This window comes from Xenopus laevis, chromosome 2L (genome assembly GCF_017654675.1).
Source record: "Xenopus laevis strain J_2021 chromosome 2L, Xenopus_laevis_v10.1, whole genome shotgun sequence".
In the NCBI taxonomy this organism is placed as follows: Eukaryota; Metazoa; Chordata; class Amphibia; order Anura; family Pipidae; genus Xenopus; species Xenopus laevis.
In genome coordinates this window covers 99,460,660-99,484,353 of record NC_054373.1, presented here as the reverse complement: position 1 = coordinate 99,484,353, position 23,694 = coordinate 99,460,660, and the positions used below count along the sequence as shown (strand labels likewise).

Below are 23,694 nucleotides of genomic sequence, written 5' to 3'. Positions count from 1 at the left end.
GAGGAGATCATTTATTCAATATACACTGATAAATGTTGCCTAATTAGGCCACTGCAGATAAAATAGTTTTGTGATTGCTAACACACATGCAGACACAAAGGTTCAGTTACAATGCTCCATGTAATATGCAAAGTGCACAAAAAAATTGCAATCCATGTCAAAGCACAGAGGCCTGCGAACTGCTGTTTGAATCTAATGTGGCCTGTGTTAGGCTGTGATAGATTCACAAGGGTGGTTAGGGGAAGGCACATAGGCGTCCTCCCTTCCTGCTCCTAACTTGCACATCATTTGCTGATGCTGCATTTGCTGACACTGCTCTCTGCAGAAGAAAGCAGCAACCCCTGGGGGGTGCAAGTTTTGGTAAATGAGCACTAAAGATGTGCGCTTGTGCCCCTCAGTGCTCTTGTACTTGTAAATGAGCCCTACAGTCTTCAAATCTTGGCAAAGGTGTCTCCATGAATGAAGTGTTCTTAATGCTTATTTACAACCCTGTGTATTGTAAATTAGCTCTTGTCTGTGAACAGGTACCTTTTTGCCACACACGTAATGGGACCTTTCTTCCTTCAATCTGCCTTTCCTGAAATTATGAGTTTGACATTCAAACATCAGACAGGTATGACTTTGCTCCACAAACTCATCAGTCTTTTCATTAAACTCAACTGACGTTTTATACAAGCCTCAGCGGCAATAGCTAAACTTGGCCTCAGGCTTGATAGACCTGTTATACATCCAACAAGATCTGAAATATGCCATATTAGTTTCTGAAAACGTATTTAGGTTGCAAGTTGTAAAGTGAATCAAGTACACGTACTTTGGCAGTCACAAACTTTTCCTTAAACTTAAGCTTTTATGGGGTGATGAGCAGCAAGCAAAGCAGGATCAGTTCTGCTAGAGAACAGTTTTGCAAGCTTGGGTAGGATGATCAGCTTCTCTGCATCCTTTCACTCTTCCCCTCTCAACTTTTTTTTGCCAGTGCTGCATATATTTCTTGTGGTAAAATCAGCACTGCTAGAAGAATAATACAGAGGTGACTTTGTTCTATTAGATCCCAACATATTGATGACAAACTCTGCATAGCAATGGGCACACAGGTAGGGGATTCTATTAAGTGCTCGGTAAGCATGGAATTATTTAGGCTGATTTTTGGATTAGTCTTTTTAAAATGCAATAAATTGGCCTTTTTAACCTCATTTGCAAGATTATCCTTTTTTCCTATGACCTATGAAGTTATTTACTAAAACTCAAATTAATATTTTATAAACAAAGTCGAGAAAGAACTCATTTATCCATAATTCTTCTTGAAAAAGTTGGAGCGAAAAAACGGCACAGCAAATTTGTGCATGAATTCAAAACATACAACTGATGCTATGAAAACTCGACTTGAATGAATTTCCAGCGCGAAAACGCAACACTGACTTTATGAAATTATCCAGATGTCAAAAAAACAACTTCAGGGCCAACTGCCATTGACTTTTACATAACCTCGACAGGTTTGAGTATTTTCAGATTATTAGCAGCTTTGGGGTATAATAAATCTGTAGTTTTTTTCCTCTAAAAATCCATGTTTTCCCCTTTAAAAACTCAACCAGAAAAATTTGAGGTTTAATAAATGGGCCCCCTAGTGTATATTGGACGAGGAAGTGGTTTTTTATTACAGAAAGATCCCCAACTCTGCTCTGACAATAGAGAAGAAAAATGAAAATTCAAATATAGTATAAAACCAGGGTGTCTGTTCACTAAAGTTTCTAAAAATTGTATATAATTTATTGCCAATTAACAGCCCAAATATTTTTGCAACAAAATTAATACTGCTCCCATGTTTACTAAAGTCTTTTGATAACTGTCATTATTTACGCAAGCGTAACAATTCATTTAAGTGTGATTTTTTGCCAAATAGTTTTTTTGAGTGTTTTTGGAGCAAATGAATCTTTAGGAAGTTGTTGGTGTCATTGCAAATGACTAAACTAGAGTTTATATAATAGTATATGCATCTCTCCTAATATGCAATTTCTGCCTTTTTACAGATAATGCCACTTTAGGGGTGGCAAAAGAAACAGAAGGCAATTTATTTGGTGTCAATTCTGGCACTAGTCTTTATTATTCTTGTCTATTGCACTTTAGTTAATACCTTCCTAGGTATTTATAATATATTCCCTGCCTAATGCAACAAATTGGATTTTGATCACTACAGTCTGAAGCAGCACAAAGGCCAAAATTAATTTCTTTTGTAGCCTTAAATTTTCTTAGAAAAGGCCTTTTCTATGGCAAACAGAACTTGAGTATTTGCAACTGATTCTTATTTAAAGGCTCAACTCTCTGCCATAGAACTGTGAAGGGCATGCTGGCCATTGCATTTATCTCTGAGCGGATCCTGACAATGAAAACCACCCATGTGATTAAATTCACCTAATGTTTTTCTTTTTTTTCTTACTATGTGCATGTTTATTATAAATTACCAAGCTCAATTGAAAAGTACTGTTCACCAGTAAGGGATTGTGTTTGCCACTATAATACTGACATACTTTATATTAGGTTTCATGTTTCCACCAGAATTTACAGATTAATCTTGTGACAAAGAAACAGTGAAACAAAGTGAAATTAGAGGAAAATAACGAGTAGACATTGGACAAGTGTCCAAGGCAGAGAACCAAGTCAATAGGATTAACAAAGACATTTGACAGGTCCCCAATATAACAGGAAACAATGACAGACTGGGTAACACATTACTGTGATGCAATTCAGAATTTTCTTTAATTCCCTTGTAAACTTTCAGGGCAGTGGCACTCGGGGAGATGAGTCGCCCGTGATTTTTTTTTTGCGTTTCAGCAACAAGTCGTGCGTCTATATCGAAGCAACGATTTCAAGCAATTTCAGCTCCCATGCGATTTACTAGCCATGATGCCACACGCTTCTTTTCTCCTCCCACAAGATCAATAAATTGATCAGTATCGAAAAAAAATGTTTCAGAAATGGGATTTTAGTTGAAATTTTTCTCTGGCGATCGGTGCGTTTTTATTATGAATGGTGACACTGGGACAAAACAATTTATACCGTTGCCCAGGAAATGACGTATAGCGGCTGCTAATCTCCCAGTGTGTTTTATTTTGATAGATTTCAATACTTGGTAATGGAATTGCTATTTCAGTGAAGTTGCTCAGAAAAGGGTCTCTGTGTGTTTTGGAACGACATGTGATTAGAAGTAGCCTCGTATGTTTTGACGCTGGCAAGCTGCCAATTTGCTTTTCATTCCAAATTAAAAAGGCTTACAGGACACAGCACTTTGAGAATGTGCCAGCACTACCCTGCGACTTTATTTCACCATATCTATCCACACAGATTTTGTCAGGTAAGCCCCCAAGCATGGTGTATAGCTCAATATAGTCAAATAATATTTCCTGTACATTGATAATCACATATCTGGAAAGCCTATTATATTATAGGTGGTTGCCAGACCTGTTTATTCTAGCACCAGGCTGCAGTGTGCAACCATTTAATTATTGTAGATCAGTGCATTGCATTCCCTGCAGACCGTTATCTCAAGACACTGCTCTCCTGGTATCTGCATACAGTAATAAGCACCTGTTTGCTTTACTAGAACCTAATTTACATGAGCTGTGGGGCATTAAGATATATGGACTATTACAGACGTTATATTGAGGAAGCCCATTGACGGCTTAAAGTAACCTCTTAAGTGAGCCTGAGTTCCCAAACAACCCCTATTTTCACCAATGCATTTTTGGGGCCCCCGGAACCTACAGGGATCTTACACACATCAGAGATTGTTTCCAAAACATGGTACAGAACAGGATTAGGCAAACACATAGCTAAGAAGGAAGCCACTTGAGAAAGGGTTGTGTTTGGGCCTGAAACGTCTTTGCTTGTTGGAGATCCCAGAAAATAAAGGCTTTTTAAATTGATTGTACGGAAGGTGCTGTGACATCTATTGAAACTTGTAGCCAAGGTCAGGCAGTGGGTCTTGGGCAGGCAGCAAAGGTTCAATAGTCAGGAACTGGCACAAGATCATAATTGCTGCCTGAACCGACCTTTGCCTGTATTTGACTATTCTTCTGGATCCAGACCTGATGCTGCATTTAATGATTGTCTTGACCCCCTGCTTGTGTCCTTGACTCCACTTCTGGTTCATGACTCAGCTTCTTGACCCTGAGCCTGTTCTACGACTGCCCTTTGCATATCCCTGTTCCTCCTGTTGCACATTACGGTTCCCTTGCCTGCACAGAGCTCTCTGGGTTTCTCACTATAAGACCTGGCGGCATCCGAGTAGTGGAGTGTTCCTCTCGAAGAGAAAGGTGGCTGTTATAGACGGAAGTGTTAGTCCTTGGCATTTGTTCAGGGTTTTGGGATACCAAAAGTGACATGGACATCTTGGTTATTCATATTGAATTATTCACTAAAAGGGATAACAGCGCATCCACTGCACGACGCGGTGCATAGCACGCCATCATTGCACATGCATGCGCCTAGACACATACTGTGCCAGGATGCATACCACAACAGATGCATCTTGCGACCAGGAAGCCTGGAGGTAGGAGTGCACGCTTGTCTCCCAGGTCTTGTGACAGCTCATTTGCTCACTGCATCAGGGTAAGTAAAGTGCAATGTGGTTTTTTTTCATACAATGCACTGGTTTTTCCCAGAATTCATGCGAGTGCAATGTAGACTTTGAATCAGACACAATTGCTCTATGTCTGACTCTTATGTGCTGCATCCGGTGCAACTTTGTCTGATAAAGGGTGCTAAGGGAACCATGGAGTTGCTTTTAAAGCAAAAAAAAGGGGGGATACGAACAGCATCAGAGTTCACCTAGCGATGTTCGTCCGTGCAGACGCTGCCTCTTGCAGGATGCTGGCAACTCCTTGCCGGTGTAGTTTATTCAAGTAAAAGTAATCCTGCTCTCTCTGCGCTGAACTGCAAATCCACTCGGAACACGGACTACATACGTCTCTTCAAAATTTCAGATTTAATATGTGCATTTCAATGTAACAATGTGAAAAGCGGTGAGTGTCAAGAACTTATGCGTTTCTTGCCGCACTCGGCACTTCATCAGATGGAGTTGTTGCCAGCGCAGGAGGTGGAGGCAGCTCCAGAATTTGCACAGCCTCGGTGCAGGGCCGGATTTACATAGCAGGCACTCATAGGCCCACTGCCGTTCATCACCCCTGTCCCCTCCTCTTTATTTATGCAAATTTTCATCAACCAGACTGAAGCAATGGGTATTGGTGCATGGGAAATTTAAAAAAAATATTGTATCTCAAGCAAATCCCCAGTGTTTTTGAACTAATGTGGGTGTGGTTGAGCAGCATGCCACCCCCTAAAATCCTGCCACCCTAGGCCCGGGCCTAGGGGACCTTTCCACACATTCGGGCCTGCCTCCGTGCGTCAAAAGACACATCTGTACTCAGTTCAAAATGGAAGGCTGAGCCCAACTTATGGAATATGGAGTGCATTTAGATGCAATTACCTATAAATAAAAGTGTTTTAAGGCACAACGCACTGCAAAAGCTCAAGTTTCCAACTAGGACTGTGGACAGAAAATAGCAATCCGTTCTTCAACAGTTAATTACAATAGTGACTAATGAAAATATATATATATCCTGAGTCATTTCCCAAAACAGCTGCATCTACTGCAAACCTCTGTGCTATTCCTCAGACTAGTATTTGTTTTAAAGGAATTGTTCAGTATAAAAATAAAAACTGGGTAAATAGACAGGCTGTGCAGAATAAAAAATGTTTCTAATATAGTTAGTTAGTCAAAAATGTAATGTATAAAGGCTGGAGTGATTTGATATATAACATGTCAGTCAGGACTCTACTTCCTTCTTTTCAGCTCTCTTGGTTTACACTGACTGGTTACCCTGGTTACCAGGCAGTAACCAATCAGAGACTTGAGGGGGGGGCACATGGGTCATATCTGTTGCTTTTGAATCTGAGCTGAATGCTGAGGATCAATTACAAACTCACTGAACAGAAATGTACCATGTGGCCCCCCTTCAAGTCGCTGACTAACTCAGAGTTATAGAGCTGAAAAGCAGGAAGTTGGATTCTGGCTGTTTTATTAGAGATCTGTTCACTCCAGCCTTTATACATTACATTTTTGGCTAACTAACTATATTATAAACATTTTTTATTTTGCACAGCCTATCTATTTACACAGTTTTTATTTCCACACTGAACTGTTCCTTTAAGGGTCCTAGTCTCAGTTGAAATCAATTTTATCGGGGTACCTGGCAGCTGGTATTTGTCTTGTGGCTGATTTAGCAGTTGGTGGGATTAGCTCTCTCTGCCTTTCTGCTCCCTCTATTTGTACTAATCTGTCATAAACCTCACAAATATTTTGGATAAAGTTCAAGACACTGATTTATTATTACAGAGAAAAGGGAAAAATGTTTTAAAAAATCTGGATTATTTGGATAAAATGGAGTCTATGGGGGTAAATTTATCAAAGAGTGAAGTTCCGCCACTAGAGTGAAATTCCGCAGCTCTCAATTCATTTCTATGGGATTTTGAAAGGCGTATTTATCAATGGGTGAAAGTGAAAGTTCACCCTTTGATAAATACGCCTATAAAAATCCCATAGAAATGGATGGAGAGTGGCCGAATTTCACTCTAGTGGCGGAACTTCACTATTAACTTCACTCTTTGATAAATATACCCCTATGGGAGACAGCATTTCTGTAATTCAGATCTTTCTGGATAAAAGGTTTCCAGGTAATGGATCGCATACCTGTATTCCTATTGCATCACTCTGAGAAATGTGTAAGCAGCCGAGTGATACAGGCAGTTTTTGAAGACTCTAGATTTTACATTCATGATATGGAGAGACAGCTGGCAATGGCAGTTTTGCTTAGATAGACTGAATAGTTAAAAGCCGCTTACTACAACATTTCAGCAAAATACACAAAAAAGAAAGTATTTGCAAAATTACATATTTGCAGAAAATGCATTTCTTGATGCCAGTAAGTAACATCATATGACAAGTACAATCCATCTAGTTTTATGGTATGTGTTGTAGTTTGGGGTCTGGTAAGACTGGTATGTGCATCAATCACAGACAGATGCACGAAGAACAGTTTGCTGAGAGGGAAAGACTAAAAAATATCTTGATGGTACAAAATGTGATTGATTTTACTTTTAAAGCTTCATTTTATAATTAAATGTTCACTTTAATGATAGTTCCCTTTTAATGACATGGTTAGTTGAGTTTTCAGTTGTATAGGTCCTACAGCTGCTGTGTGATAAACACCCATTCAAACGCATGATGGTATTACCAGACTAACACTGCGGTTATGCACCTGCAGAGATGGAATATTCCTTCTGTCCATTTTTCTCCTATGGGATTGGGAAATTAAAACTGTTGGATTCCAACAGGACTGTGCCCCCTCTTTTTAATGCCCCTTTATAGAGCTACCCATGCTTAGAATTCTTCGTAATTGTGAATTATATAAATGTATAATAATGTTGCACAACAAGCATGCTTGACAAAGTGGTTACGCCCCGAAATGTTGCATCCCGCAATTCACTAGCAAGGGTTTTCCCTGCCCGCATTACACAAGTTGGCCGGTGAATTACTTCTCTCCTAACTGCACAGAGCCTGCATATACTGCAATAGTAATGTCAGTGTTGCAACATGAGCAGTATAAATGAACCCTCACATTTCAATCTCAAACAAACACTAACAGTGTCGGTCTGGGCCGCGGGAAACCAGGATAATACCCGGTGGGCCACGGCCCTCATGGGCCCCTGCTGGGCCAGACCTGCTCCCCCCACCCTGGGTGTGCCATTAAGAAATAAACGTATGTACCGTTTTCGCACATGCGCGAACAGGTCGCGGCATGCCAGGGAGTTGGAGCTCGGGAGGGGCCCCCAAAGCTCCAGTCCAACCCTGAACACTAATAGTATTGCATGTTCAAGGGTAATGCAACATTCTGTTGTCTCACTAATAACTCCAGTATCTGAACATTCATTATCTGTCCAGGAATCATCTGATTTCTCTGTCTATCTACCTGCCTACCTGAAACAACAGGAAATGAATACAAGTCTACAGACACCAATGTCCATCCACAAATCGAAGGGCTCCAATCCGTAAGAGTAATGACATTTAGGAATTTATCTTGCTTGTTATTATACTGCTTTATAGTTACTGTATATTGTTAATGTCTGATTAGTCACAGATATTGATGAGCACCTATAGACCTTAATGTGTGAAAAAAATTGTGGTGCGTCAAAAAAGCGTTGTCAATCAACGGGAGTTATGCAACCATAGCAACCAATCAACAGGCAGAATTTACTGATCACATGTTTAAAAGCTAACATTTTATTGGTTGCTTAGGGTTACTGACACTGGGCAAACTTAGTGCCTTTTATTACATATGGGGTAATGACTTCAATGCATTTGGCAATTTTATTTCAGTTTCATACATTTTTGGCGAAGCAAAAATGGGTCAGATTTGCTCATCACTAGTCACAGACATAATATTTTGTACATACAAGCATGTTAGCTGAAGTAATATATTCACTAGGGTCCTGGATATTTCTTCTATATAACCCCTCCGTGCATAGACCTTCTGAACCCCAGCCTTTCTGTACTTTGTCTCCTTCTCCATTCTCTCGTCCTAAACCCAATGGACAGACAGACAGCCAGATAGGAATACTAGTATTTCATCAGGTCTGAACTGGCAAAGCAACTTTACTGATACTGTGTTTGGGTCAAAAAAGTATTTTAAAGTGCTTTTTAAATAGGGTGAAGTGAGAAAAACCTTGAGGGGGTTATTTATCAAAGGTCGAGTTGTGTTTTTCACAAAAATAAATGTTATGGTCAAAAAAAATTTTTTGGTTTAAAAAATATTGCATTAGCGTGTGTAGACCAGACCCAGTCTCAAGAAAGCAAAGTTTTATTCATAACTGTAATAACATGTTTGCTTTGTAATGTATGATTATTATTATTATTATTATTAACATGTATTTATTATAATGTAGTGTTGCCCTGCACTGGTAAAACTGATGTGTTTGCTTCAGAAACACTACTATTGTTTATATAAATAAGCTGCTGTGTAGTAATGGCGGAAATTGAAAAACGGCTAAATGGCACAAGTTAACGAATGGATAACAGATAACACCATTAGACAGACAGAGCTTATCTGCTATCTGCTGTGTAACTTGAGCTTTTTCTCCTTTGAATGGCTGCCCCCATGGCTACACAGCAGCTTATTTATATAAACAATAGTAGTGTTTCTGAAGCAAACACAACAGTTTTACCAGTGCAGGGCAACACTGAATTATATTTTCATTACTTTAAAACACTTTTATTTTTTGACGTTACTGTTCCTTTAATAGCCTTCATGATGTTCGAGGTTTTTTTTGGTGGGTTTCGCTCAAAAACTCGATCAAATTGAATATTTGCGATTGTCACCCTGAACTCACTGATTTGAGGTTTTTTCCATTAGAGTATTTTCTCAAATTAGAAACCATTCAAGTTTTGAGTTCATTCGAGTTCATTCGAGGTTTATAAAGCTCATATAGCTCTTGATAAATCATCTCCTTAAAGTACTGTTAAAGTACTGTCACCATTGCTAATCAGTAAAGACTTTGTTCTGGAAAAATTAGAATTGTGTAGGATACAAACTTTCTGCCATTAGAATATCAACCACTGACCATTTACTATTTTTGCAGAATTCCAAATATTAGTACAGGTATGGGATCTGTTATCCAGAAACCGGTTATCCAGAAAGCTATAAATGAGTGGAAGGTCATCTCTCTTTAATCAATTTTTTTTAAAAAAAAAATGTTTAAATAATAATGTACTAATTATACAGTACCTTGTTCATTACCAACTAAAATATAATTAATACTTATTGAAGGTAAAACTACCCTATTAGGTTCAACTAATGTTCAAATGATTTTTAAGTAGACTTAAGGTATGGAGATCCAAATTACGGAAAGATCAGTTATCCATAAAACCCCAGGGGGCAAATTCACTAAGGTTCGTAGTTGCGCCAGGCGCAACTTCGCCGCACTTCGCCACACTTCGCCAGGCGTAGTTTCGCCAGCGCTCCGCAAATTCACAAAAATCCGACGTTGCGCACAGGGGTAGTGTAAGGTTGCGAAGTTGCGCTAGCGTTGATTCGCTAAGCGAAGCGAAGTTACGCTAGCTATGGTTAATTTGCATACGGCGCCAAATTCAAATTTCAATGGAGGAATACGTAGAATCACTACAAATGCCTGGGAAACCTTCAAAACATCAAATAAAATTTTTATTTTGCCCTACACATGTGCCCACTGTATAGTTAAGTTGCCATGAGTTAGGAAATGTAGGGGGGAAGGAGGGGAGCCCCAAATTTTTTTCGATCTTTTTCAGCCTATCACCCATAATATAGAAAAAACGCCAGCGTTTTTTGGGACTTAGAAAAAATTCGACCTTTTTTTGAAGCAATCCCTATCTACTCTATTGCGCTTCGCCTGGTCTGAGGTGGCGAAGGAAGTCTAGTGTAAAAGGTAGCGTTCAGTACACTGCGCGCGTTAGTGAATTTGCGTAGTTACGTCCGTAGCGAAAATTCGCAAGGCGTAAGGGTGAGAAGTAACACTAGCGAATTTACGCCAGCGTTCGTTAGTGAATTTGCGAAGTAACGAAAATGCCCAACGCTAGCGAATTGACGTAATGTGAATTTGGGCCCAGGTCCCAAGCATTCTGGATAACATGTCCCATATCTGTATATTAGATGCTGTATAATAAAAAATGTATTTTACCCAATGGCTTTTTATGAAACAGAACTAGTCATTATGTTTACCTTTTCTCTCTTTTCCCTGCTCCAAACGAAAATACATGCATTTTATAGAACACGTTGAAATAAACCATATAACCTAAAAAAACTCTGATTGCAGAGCTGAGTGAGTAATGAAAATATGTCTGTGGGATGATAATTTCAGCAAATTATCCTTAGAATGCAACAGATCATTTAAGAATAACTGAAAGCAAGATTTTTAATAAATTCATTGTAGAGTGGCTACAGAAAAAGGGTGTTATCAATGGAAGCCCATCAAGAAGCAGAGAAAAGCAATCTGCAGCAGTGTGACATGTGGCCAATTAACATCACAATTCCAGCAGATTGACTGGCGCATCTCCAACTGCAGAGAGGCTGAGGAGGATGGGAGTAAATTTGATATAAATCTGATAATTTATTTGCTGAGATATATATATATATATATATATATATATATAGATATAGATATAGATATAGATATAGATATATATAGATATAGATATATATAGATATATATATATCACCAGTGTGACTGTCCAACAGAAAGCTCTAGCACTGTTCTCTCTCTTGCTAATGGGAGTTGACTGGCTGCTTCCCAGCTCACTGTATGTGATGTACTATAGACTAATACATTAATGGTAAATAAACTACTCTAATTAAATAGTCAGTTGTAGCATTGCTTGAACATTGTATTGATCTCTGCAGACAAATTAACTCATGTTTATTTCTTAAATAGCAGCCTATCAAACCTACAAGTAGAGAAATAGCTTTCACAACTTAAAGCAAATATCGTCAAATATCATACAGTAGGGATGCAGGGCAAAGTATTGATGGGTTTAAGGGCTCAAGGGCCAAGTAGGTTGTCTGTCCGATTCACAATTTCCATATACAGATGGAGCAAAATTTGGTCCATCTGAATATTGGCAAATTGGCAGATGAGTGTAAGGATTATGTTGTTGGAGCTCACAAATTCTGGTTATGTAACAGTGATGGGCAAATAAATTAGCCTGGTGCGAATTCACTGCGAATTTCCGATTTTCGTCGCCGTCGACTAAATTTGTGAAACTCCTGCGAAAATTCATCGGCGTCAAAAACATTTGGGCGCGTGTCCAAAAAGTAGCTTGCGTCAAAATCGTCACGCGTCTACACTATTGGGATGCCCATTCATTTTAACGCTGGCGTCAAAATTAATGCAGGCGTCAAGTTTCTAGTTCCACAAATTTTTTGCAAATTATTCACGGATTCCCGAATTTTAGTGGGAAATTCACACATTTTTTGGCAAAAAGGGAGAAAATCGCCCATCCCTAGTTATGTCTCTTTCTGTCTGTCCAACTGGAGGCCTGCTGGTCAGACATGAAACTCCTAGTGATTTTTCTGGACTCCAACATGCCTAATGGATCCAGTGACCTTTTAACAATAATAACCATCCCCAGTGGCATAGTGGATAAATGGGTCACTCTATCATTAGAGTCTAAGGCTAAGAACAACATTTCTATTCTATAACTAGGGGCTGTGATCATTAGAGTAGTTTGTATATCTGCAGATTCATTTTCAGATGGCAGGAAAGTGTACAAATGGAAAGCCACCATGTTTGTCACACGTTACACCCTGTCCTCACCATGTATGCCAATGGGTATAGGTCTGGAGCCTGTTTTACTATCAATACAGCTCTGCTGAATGCAAACAGCATTGTTATAATGGGCTAAAGTCTGTGCTTTATCTAAAGCAGTATAACCAATGTTAATAGCAATAATTCTATTTTGGGGAGTTTAAAACATGCTAGTTATAGTGTCCCTTTATCAAATGATAACTTCACATAGCATTTGCTGCTTGTCTCTCATAGTCATGATAACCATTACTTTTATTATTTTCCAAATCAGCCACATGCACTTCAGACATGAATATACTGCCCCAGCCCTACCTATGTAATACACTGTCACCATGTTAAAATATATCACAAAAACCAAGAGGATAAGGAAATCTAATTGCATTTGAAATATATGCTGTCCCGATAGAACCAAAGCTTTGTGAAAGTGTTAGCATTGCTAGGACTCATTGTAACAGTGCAGAGGAATTGCTTCTGGTGAGCATCACAAGTGACCATAGCTGTGTGTACATGGATTGTGTTCTCCATTGTGTGCAACTTGGCTGTCCTCTAGAGGCAATATATTGGTATTACAGCAATGCTTTCCACATCTATACTGTGCATTTTGGCATCATATACATATATATTTTAAGAACAAGTTTTATTCATTTCAAAGATGTTTAAATTGATCTCAAAAGAAGCTTTCAGCTGTCTATATTACTCCATGAACAAGTATTGAATTACAGCTTTGCTGTGTGACTTGCACACCTTTGTCAGAGTAGACACACCCAGTAACAGTATGTGTCAGCCAGATGCAGCTCAATTCCAGAAAGGATTCTTTTGTACAGGTCTTGGATCCGTTATCCAGAAACCCGTTATCCAGAAAGATCCAAATTACGGAAAGGCTGTCTCCCATAGACTTCATTATAATTAAATAATCCACATTTTTAAAAATGATTTCCTTTTTCTCTGTAATAATAAAACAGTACTTTGTAGTTGATCCAAACTAAGATAGAATTGATCGTTATTGGAAGCAAACCCAGCCTATTTTGTTTATTTAATGTTTACATTATTTTCTAGTAGACTTAAGGCATGAAGATCCAAATTATGGAAAGATCCATTGTCTATTGTCCTGAGCATTCTGGATAATAGGTCTGATAAATGTATATCATTTATTAAGCAAGTTTCCAGTGTCCGCACAGGAGACACTAATAATTACTGAACTGTTGTGCTAAAGTAAGAAAATATATTTATGCCAGCAAGACCTAGAGGGAAACAAATGTAATATCAGGATGCACTCTCTGTGTTACTTTCGCCATTTAAATAGTGTGATAGTGTGAAAAAAGTAAAGGAAACATATTCAAGGCTTGTATGATTCTGTATCATCTTATCAGGACGGAGTTAGCAAAAAAGGCCTTTATATATTTAGCTTGTACTCCTAATGTTTTGTGTACATAGCTGAGAAAATATAGCATGAAAGAAACACATAGGGGGTTATTTACTAAACTCCGAATGCAAAAATCATGATTTTTTTATAAAATCCGACTTTTAAAAAATCACACATTTTTCGGAATTTATTAAACCCGAGGAAAAGTCCGAATCTGAAAATTCGGCATCTCAAACCTGTTGAGGTTGCATATAAGTCAATAGGAGAAGTCCCAATGATTTTTTGACGTGCGCTGGGTTTCGTGCAATACCCTGAAGGAGTTTTCAAGTGAAAATTCCGAAAAAAATCTTGGAAATCGGGAACATCAGACGAAAAACCCTGAAAAAATCATGAAAATCTGATAGAAAAATTTAAAAAAATTGTCAAAATCCAGAAAATATTGAGATAAATTCAGACTTTGATAAATAACCCCCATACAATAGGTTCTTCATAGGGAATATGTCATTGCAGCCAATCCTTTGTCTAATCCTATGCAGGTGGGAGGTCTGGGAATTTAGCAATTAATTAAAGCAACTCTGATTCCTCCTGATTCCACTGATTGGGAAAGGTGTCACTTAGAATGCAGGTTACTATCACTGAAAGATAATGGGAGAAATATGGTTATTTCTGAAACATTACAAATTTAACGAATGTGTAAGAAAAGATAGCGAGGCTACCCACTGAGCATGATTTGCAATCTACAGAAGAGTATTTTGTTCTGCTTCCTGAAAGTAACCCTTCAATTGGCACATGGAGAAAGTAAGTTCTACAGTCACCCTACTACATGTATTGTGTCCTCAAAACTACACAAGTAGCATATAGTCACAAATGATGGTGTGCTAAGGGGGTAAGAAGCAGTGTGCAGCAATGCAAGGAAGCACTAAACTTTGTAGTAGTTCACCAAACACTTTTCCCAGTTCGACCGTTTTCAGAAATAAAAGGGAAGAGAGGCTCATTACCACCTGCTCTAAGATCAATAATGACCCCTAATGTCTTTTTCTGGTTTCTTCATCTTTATTAATTTTGTAATATAGTTTTCTTGTTCTAAAAATGAATTTCCTTTCCTCCCATTGGTATTACCCAGTAGCAGATCAGATAGAGAGATGCACAGGCTGTCCCTAAACCCATGGAACCAGCAGGTGTGTGTACACTGTGAGTTTGGGCTGAGTGCAGGTAGGAATAAATGGCAGGTAACGTGCACTTCAGCATATATTACTGGTCAGCTGTGAGCGCCAGACTCCACACTCCTTAATTCTTCAATGGTGGGATAATGTTGCTAACAGTGTCTGCCCTACCCTTCTAAAATCATATCTGATGTTATCAGAGAAGTCCCTTTGTTACCTTGCCGTAGCTTGAGTATTTCTCACAATGGTTATATTTTGCTTAATTCGTTTCTACATTTCTCAGCAGCAACTGATGCAACCATTGAGGATGTGACAGAGGTAGTTGCTGGGCTCTATGACTGCTCCACTTTCTTATGTTTCATAATAATCAGTGCTTAAAGTGATTTTAGCATGGAAAACTAAGGGGAAGGCATCATCAGAGATAACTGTGAATGAAAGAGCTGACAATGTAGTAACAACAGGTCATTTGCTTGTAAATATCAATCTAAAGCACCAGATTGTGATCTCAGCAAGTGCAGTCCACTGGGAACGTTACAGAGAAAGATATAATTGTCTGGTGACAGAGCAAGGCACTTTTGGAAGAAAGTAATAAAAATTGTAAATGGAAAAAAATAGAGAAACATCTTTGAATTTCACAGTGTAACATTCTTCATTAGACAGTTTTTAAAGTGTGCATTTTTACTCAACTGCTTGAAGGTGTTTTTTTGGTACAAAAATTATTGTATGCCCCCCATTTATGTGAATATAATTCTTTCTTGCGCATGCTGCATTTCATTTTATATTTATGACATTCGGTGCTATAGATTAATTACAAATACTGACTTCTGCATATGTTTATGTTCTTTGGTTTGGTAAGTCGAGTGAATACAGAATAATAACTTATTGGTGATTTTTTATAATGTATATGAATTAAACCAATGTGCTGTTCCTGGAAAAATCTGTCTGTGCAAGAGTAAGGTCAACTCAGTAAGATAATGAAGTATGCCTGCAACTTGGGAATGTTTCTTGCTAACGACTACTTTAAATACATTAGTACAACACTAATATTAGTAAACTAGTCATTTAAATATCTGCTCTCTGTGCTACAGATACTTAAAACCGGATGAAGACAAGAAATCAAAACACAAGACAGCTGTGAAAAAGAAAACATTAAACCCAGAGTTCAATGAGGTAATGTGATTAGTGCTTTAAGGCTGATTAAAAATACTATATATATATATATATATCAGTAAAGGGAATCCCCCAAGGGCTGTTCCTAAAATGGAACTGTTCCAAAAACATTTCATCGTTTGTACTACTCTTAGGGCTCTTACTGACGAGCGGTTGAAGCTGCGCTCCCCTGCGTTCCGTTTTTCTGCGTTCAGCCGCAGGGGAGCGCAGGAATAGACGCATTAGGTTTTTTTCAATGGGGCTGTACTCACACAGGCGCGTGTAGGCGCCGAACGCAGGTTGAGACGCAACATGCTGCATTTTTCATGCGCCTATTCCTGCGCTTCCCTTGCGGCTGAACACAGAAAAACGGAACGCAGGGGAGCGCAGCTTCAACTGCTCCTCAGTAAGAGCCCAAGGGGTTATTTATCAAAGTCCGACCTCAACATTTTATTTTTTTTTACCTGAAAATTTTGAGTTTTTACTGAAACTACCCTCAAAAAACGTAATTTTTTCGAGAAAACACAACTTGACCTTTGATAAATTAAACCCTTAATGGTGCAATTCATGTCCCTGCTGGTTACCAGTCTCTTTCTTATAATTCCATGTTTAATTCCCATCTTGTAAGTCCTATATAGACAAAAATAAAGAGAAAAATTGCCAGTGCACAGTTAGCCTTCAAATATAATTATTAAAAAAATAAGGTGTCAGTACCACACTTTATCCAAAATATGTAAGCTCACGTGCCATGTCAAGGCCCAGCAATCAACATGAGTCCTACACTGCCTATTAGCATTCAAAGTCTGTAGTGCATTTAAAATCAAGTCCCCCAGCAAACAGTGTGATCTATATAGAGGAAACACTTTACTAAGCATGCATTAATAGCTAATGTATCACTCTGTTACTGCTTTCTTTTTCAGGAATTCTGTTATGAAATAAAACATAGTGATCTTGCAAAAAAGACCTTAGAAGTCACTGTTTGGGACTATGATCTTGGGAAATCTAATGATTTTATAGGTAAGTATAAGAGAAGCCCAGTGTCATTCCATGTTTTATTCATAAAGTAAAATCATTCCTTGGGAGCATTACTGAATTTTTATCTTGTTTGCTGTGTCTGGAGAATTATGTATGTGTAAAGTGGGCATTCCACTGAGAGAGTACAGATACAGGATTGTCTATGCCTTGGGACCAGTCATTATATTTTGAAAAACATAAAAACCATTTCAACCTAGTTAATCCTGTTTAAATGGCCCATAGTTTGAGAATAGCAAAAATAGTATTGCAAAGACAAATAAAACTTTGCAATGCAAATTTAAAAAAAAAAAAAAAACCAATGTGTTGTTTTATTGGCAAAGCATTAAGGAAACCTCCAATCAATGACAGGACGAGCTAGACTCAGCTTGCAACATTATAACATTTGCTTTCCCTCCATGTTCTTTCAACAACTAATAATTAACACTTTTGGACTTGCAGTGGGTTATTTACTAAAATTCGAATTTATCTCATTTAAAAAAAAAAAAACAAGACCAAACCCATACCTGATTTTACCTTATTTATTATTAAAAAAACTTGATTTAATTGGTTCCGGTAAAAAGTCGATAATATCGTTCAAAAACCCAAATTGTACGTTTTTTTCGGGGGGTGTTTTCCCATTGATTTATTTTTTCAGGCTTTTTCCCGGCTCTAAAATTTCGGGTTTTTGCCCAAAAAAGCCTGAAATGGTCAGATTTTCCAGTGCATTAATTCCAGCGCTGACCACAGAAACTTCAAAATAGGATAGGGACCTCTGCCATTGATTTATACACAACCTTGGCAAGTCTGAGATGGTGGACTTTCAGATTTGGGCTTTTCAGCATCGGGCTTTAATAAATCTTGAAAAATTTTGTTTTGCCCCAAAAAGCCCAACCACAGTTCCCTAAGTCATCATATTAAGTCATAGCTTCAATGCATCCTAAGAATATTCTTTTTCCCCAGACCACAGGGCACATTTACTTAGGGTCGAATATCGAGGGTTAATTAACCCTCGATATTCGACTGTCGAAGTTAAATCCTTCGACTTCGAATATCGAAGTCGAAGGATTTACCGCAATTCGTTCGGTCGAATGATCAAAGGAAAAATCTAACGATCAAATGAAAAATTGTTTGATCAAGCGATTAAATCCTTCGAATTCGAACGATGGGGACCTTCGGTAGGTTTTACTTGGCGAAGTAGGGGGTTGAAGTTTTTTTTAAAGAGACAGTACTTTGACTATTGAATGGTCGAATAGTCAAACGATTTTTAGTTCGAATCGTTCGATTCGAAGTTGAACTCGTAGTCGAAGGTCGAAGTACCCAATTTGATGGTCGAAGTAGCCAAAAAAAATCATTCGAAATTCAAAGTTTTTTTTTTTATTCTATTCCTTCACTCGAACTAAGTAAATGTGCCCCCACGTGTAGTAATTGTATATTTTCCTTTCAAAATATGAAACTGGGAGCTATTAACAGACAGGCGCCAATCAGATTTACTTAGGTAAAGTTTTATGAAACTTTGTTTTCTATTTTTAAAGGTGGAGTTGTTTTGGGAATCAACGCAAAAGAAGAGCGACTTAAACACTGGTTTGACTGCCTGAAAAACAAAGACAAGAAAATTGAACGCTGGCACACTTTAACGAATGAGCTCCCAGGATCTGTCATGAGTGACTGACCCGAGTTTCCCCGCTCTGTGTTGTGATAGCACAGCTAGAAAGACACACGCTATGCCTTGGTCCTCGCCACAGTTTACAGTTTTTCTGAGAGGATGAAAGATGTCCATTTACCTGATGTTGTTCCAGCTGGGGCACTAATGCAGAGAACCTTCATCTTACAGGATTCTAATTTGTGTTTCTTTCGTATAAATGAATGTTCTATATATGGTGGTTTTTCAGCAAGATGGCAAAAGCTATTTCTGTTGCACAGCCAACTCTCTTTAACACAGTGCAGGGGCCGCAGGTCTGGATCTAATAACACAGAGTAACCAATCAGGAGAATGTATTGTCCCCTTATCTGGAGCAGTGATGTTGGGAGTTGTGGCTCTGCAACAGCTCCAATGGGAGTTTCTCCTGTGACTATGTTATTGTACACAGCTTGTGGGCTAATTATATTATAATTTCATCATTATTTGCAGGTAGTAGTATCTGCAGATGCCATGAAAAGAGTTATCCCATTTGAAATATAATCAACAGTTACTCATTTCTTGCCGCTCAGCATCCCATTGCTATTAATTGCTATTTATTCGATTCTGCTACATGAGAGAATACCAAACACATTTCCTAGTTACTTTTAAGAAATCAAGCTTTGTGGATTGTTAAAGGGGGAGGTTCAGCTTTTAGTTAACTTAGTATGTTATAGCATGGCTAATTCTAAGTAACTTTTCAATCGGCCTTCATGTTTTCTTTTTTTATAGTTTTTAAATTCTTTGCCTTCTTCTTCTGACTTCTCCTACTCCAGTCGTTTATTCAAATGAATGCATGTTTGAAAGACTAATGTGAATCCTAGCAACCAGATTGCTGCAACTGCAAACTGGAGAGCTGCTGAATAAAAAGCTAAATAACTCAAAAAGCACAAACAAGGGCAAATCATCTCAGAATATCAATCTCTACAACATACTAAAAGTTAAATCAAAGGTGAACAAGCCCTTTAATATTCCAGGAAATATTAGGAACAGTGTATTGAAGCCTACATAAATTATACATTGGCAGGTTTAGAGGGTGAGGATGAAATACTGACTCACAAAATGGAAAACATATCATTAAACTAAGGGCAGGTTTGGGAGATGGGAATGGTAATTATGCTCTAAGACAAATAATTAGAACAAATGTCGCAGCCACAATAATATATTCATTATATATAAAATTGTACCCTGTTGTAAAATATGAGTATATTATAAGTCACAACTCACAAGCACTTTTATACAGGTCATGGAACTCTGAGCTGACGTATTATATCATATTTTACATTATCATAATACACAGGGATGCTGCTGCCAAGGGGTAAGATGATAACCTAGCCATATATAATCAGCTTTTGCTTGAAGTCAGCTGAGAAACACCACTAGCCGGTGTAACAAATATATATGATGTTGTCTGTGCTGGGCAGATTAGTAGTCAGCACAACTGCAACTCACTTCTTTGGCTGGGTGCACGTCCTCAAGTGGCCACCTTCCACTGGCAATATTAGCGAAGAAAGTTAGTCCAGCACCCACTGTTTCATGAATAAAACGGCCTTTATTGGACCAAGGGCATTACACAGTTGTCTGTGCTGGGGGCATTTTTTAAGATGCATGTGACTGTTTAAACAGTTCCATATTCCTTTCTACAAGACTTCAAATCAAACACCCAACAGTGGCCTGTTGAAGGGTCACAATACAAACTGTATTTTTAAAACAAATGACTGTATCATACCCAAAAAATAGTGTAACTTCATTGATGCAAAAGGCACTGGATGTAAAGGTACTGCCCAAATGTTCTTGGCGCACCATGTGTCGTCTGCCAAATGCAATGAAAAAGCTTGCTTCATTGGTATGCAGTAACATAGGGAAAATAATGCCCAGGTACAATTATATATAACAACCAATCATCAGCTAGCACTTATTCTAACTGCAATAGAACGGTCAAGCCTGTAGACCTATGGGTTACTGGATTACAGGAAAACAAGGAGATACTCTTGAATTCTCTGTAGAAATAATTTCCCTGTGATTGGTCCACATGCTTATTCTCAAATATTGTTTGATGACTATATTTTCACTCAAGTCATACATACCATACCTAAACATTTTGTTAAGAAAGGCTAAGTTATGCATAGTATCCACATTAGATATGTTTTTGGCTTTGGAGAGTCCAGCTCAGTTTATAACTATGTAACATTCAGCTGAAAAGTAGAGAACTGGTTGACATGCTTTCGCTGTGGTCCTTTCAGATTCTTTTAAACAATTAGATAAATCAGTTACATTGAATGGCCAGTGACAAGGTGAAATGACAAGGGTTCCAATTTGTTTATCATCCCTTCCCTAGTGGCATTAATCACTTAACTGGCCTGGGGATGTTTTCATTATAGTGGGCCACTGCCATATTTCCCAACCTTCTCAGGCAACCCTTGTTTGTCTTTAGACTTGGCACATGTGCAGTACAGTCAGAAACATTTATTACTGCGCATATGCCATGGTCAGACTTTGGCATGGTGTGTGCCCAAGTAATTAGGGAAAAATGGAGGCAGCCTATCCTGATGAAAACTAGCCTGGGTCAGTGTGTTTTCATAGTGCAGAGTAGTGCAGGCCCAGGGTAAGAGATTACAGTAACAAAAGGCCAACACTCACCGACTGAACATTTCCATGTACAACAAATGTTGGAATACCATAGCAGGTAAAAATGTGAGTTGGCTTCTGCAAGTTTGATATGGGCCCAGCCAATTAGACACACTCAGGTCTCTAAGCTATAGAATGTATGTTTTGTTTTTTTCTATGTTGCACCATACAGGGATGTACGAAAAGCATTCAGACCATTAACAATTCCTCTCTTTTTTACTGAATAACAAATCTTACGACAACATTTTATTCTCAACAATATTTTTTTTATTTCTAAGCATAGTTGCATTACAATTGGTTCCCACTAGTGAATCATTTATAAATTACTGCCACATTATCTGGATAGTACCATTAAGCAATTGTTATGCAGGCTGTTAAACCTTGACGATAGCTGCCCCAAAAAGAGATAGATGATATAGGACACAGTGTACAAAGTAATACCCAGTAATATCCAGTAATTATCCAGGAGTGGACGCAAAATCAAACCACCCAAGGGCTATTAACAGTATTGCGGAATATCTTGTAGCTTTGTAACATCCTATCAAAACATCCTATACCAAAAGTCACATAAGTACCAGTGTAAATAGATATGGTTAGACTGATACAGAGCAGGTCCATGGAAGAAATGCCACTGAAGACTTAGACAAATGCTGCAATTCAAAGCGCCATGCCGCCGGCGATTTTCATTCTAGCCGGTGGAAAGGCAGGGGAGGCAGTTCGGGGAGATTAGTCGTCCCAAAGAAGAGGAGATTTGTCGCCGGGCTACTAATCTTCCCAAATTGCAGCATGTGTCTCTGCCTTTAGGGGCTGATTTATTATCTATCTTTTTAAAGAGATTATCCAGTCCACTGGAATTCCCCAGTCCAAGCTAGAATAGCATCTAATGTTTTCAAAATCTGTATAATGTCAATATAATAATTAGGGATGCACCGAATCCACTATTTTGGATTCGGCCGAACCCCTGAATCCTTGGTGAAAGATCCGGCCGAATACCGAACCGAATTTGCATATGTAAATTCAGGGTGGGAAGGGGTAAATATTTTTTACTTCCTTGTTTTGTGACAAAAAGTCACATGATTTCCCTTCCCACCCCTAATTTGCGTATTCAAATTAGGATTCGGATTCGGTTCAGCCTGGCAGAAGGATTCGGCCGAATCTGAATCCTTCTGAAAAAGGCCGAATCCCGAACCAAATCCTGGATTCGGTTCATCCCTAATAATAATCAATTGCTGGCTTCTAATTCTAATAATAAGGTGAGGGGGTTGTTTTAGGTTCTAAACTGTGTAATTATAAGGCGTAAAAACATTTCTGCTATTTTTCAGCCAGCTGTTTCCAGAATTCAGTAAGGGTGCATTGAATCCAGTATTTTTAGCCGAATACCAAATACGCCACAAAAGAATTCGACCATAATTTGCTAATGCAAATTTAATAAAGATACATTGTATCAAAACGAAAAAAATGTCTCTTTAGTTGTACAGAACCTTTTATGTGAACCTTTTATGGGTTCAGATTTGGTTCAGCTTTTCAATCTGAATCCTTTAAAAAATACAGGTATGGGACCTATTATCCAGAAAGCTCGGGACCTAGGGTTTTCCAGATAAGGGGTCTTTCTGTAATTTGGATCTTCTTACCTTAAGTCTGCTAAAAATAATTTAAACATTAAAGGGGTTGTTCAACTTTGAGATAACTTTTAGTATGATATAGAAAGTGATATTTTGAGACAATTTGCAATTTGTTTTCATTTTCTATTATTGAAGGTTGTTGAGTTATTTGGCCTTTTATTCAGAAGCTCTTCAATTTGCATCTTAACCAATCTGGTAACTAGGGTCCAAATTACCCTAGCAACAATGCATTGATTTGAATAAGAGACTGGGATATGAATAGGAGAGGCCTGAATAGAAGGATCAGTAATAAACAATAACAATACAGTTGTAGCCTTACAGAGCATTTGTTTGTTAGAAGGGAGTTAGCGACGCCCATTTGAAAGCTGCAAAGAGTCAGAAGGCAAATCATTTCTGACAATGTTTTGGCTCCAATAAGGATTAATTATATTTTAATTGGGATCGCATAAAATGTACTGTTTTATTATTACAAAGAAAAAGCAAATCATGTCTTAAAATTTAAATTATTTCTTTAAAATATGTGAGATGGTCATCCTGTAATTTGGAGCTTTCTGTATAACAAGTTTCTGGATAACCGATCCTATGCCTGTAATAGAAACCATCCAAATTCCTAACCATGGCCTGGATTTGGTGCATCCCTTCAGTGTCGGACTGGCCCGGCGGGATACCGGGAAAAAACCCGGTGGGCCCCGACCC

General features: G+C 38.3%; 1 protein-coding gene across 1 annotated transcript in view; it reads left to right on the top strand.

Annotated features, from left to right (window-relative positions):
* Nucleotides 1-19,590, top strand: part of doc2b.L (double C2-like domains, beta L homeolog) — a 244,718-nt gene extending 225,128 nt beyond the window's left edge. Inside the window, exons 7-9 of the mRNA XM_018246910.2 lie at nt 15,999-16,080; nt 16,980-17,076; nt 18,606-19,590. Of these exons, the coding sequence (XP_018102399.1) occupies nt 15,999-16,080; nt 16,980-17,076; nt 18,606-18,742 (316 nt within the window). The 3' untranslated portion in view covers nt 18,743-19,590. The remainder of the gene's footprint in view (nt 1-15,998; nt 16,081-16,979; nt 17,077-18,605) is intronic.
* The last annotated feature ends 4,104 nt before the right edge of the window (nt 19,591-23,694 follow it).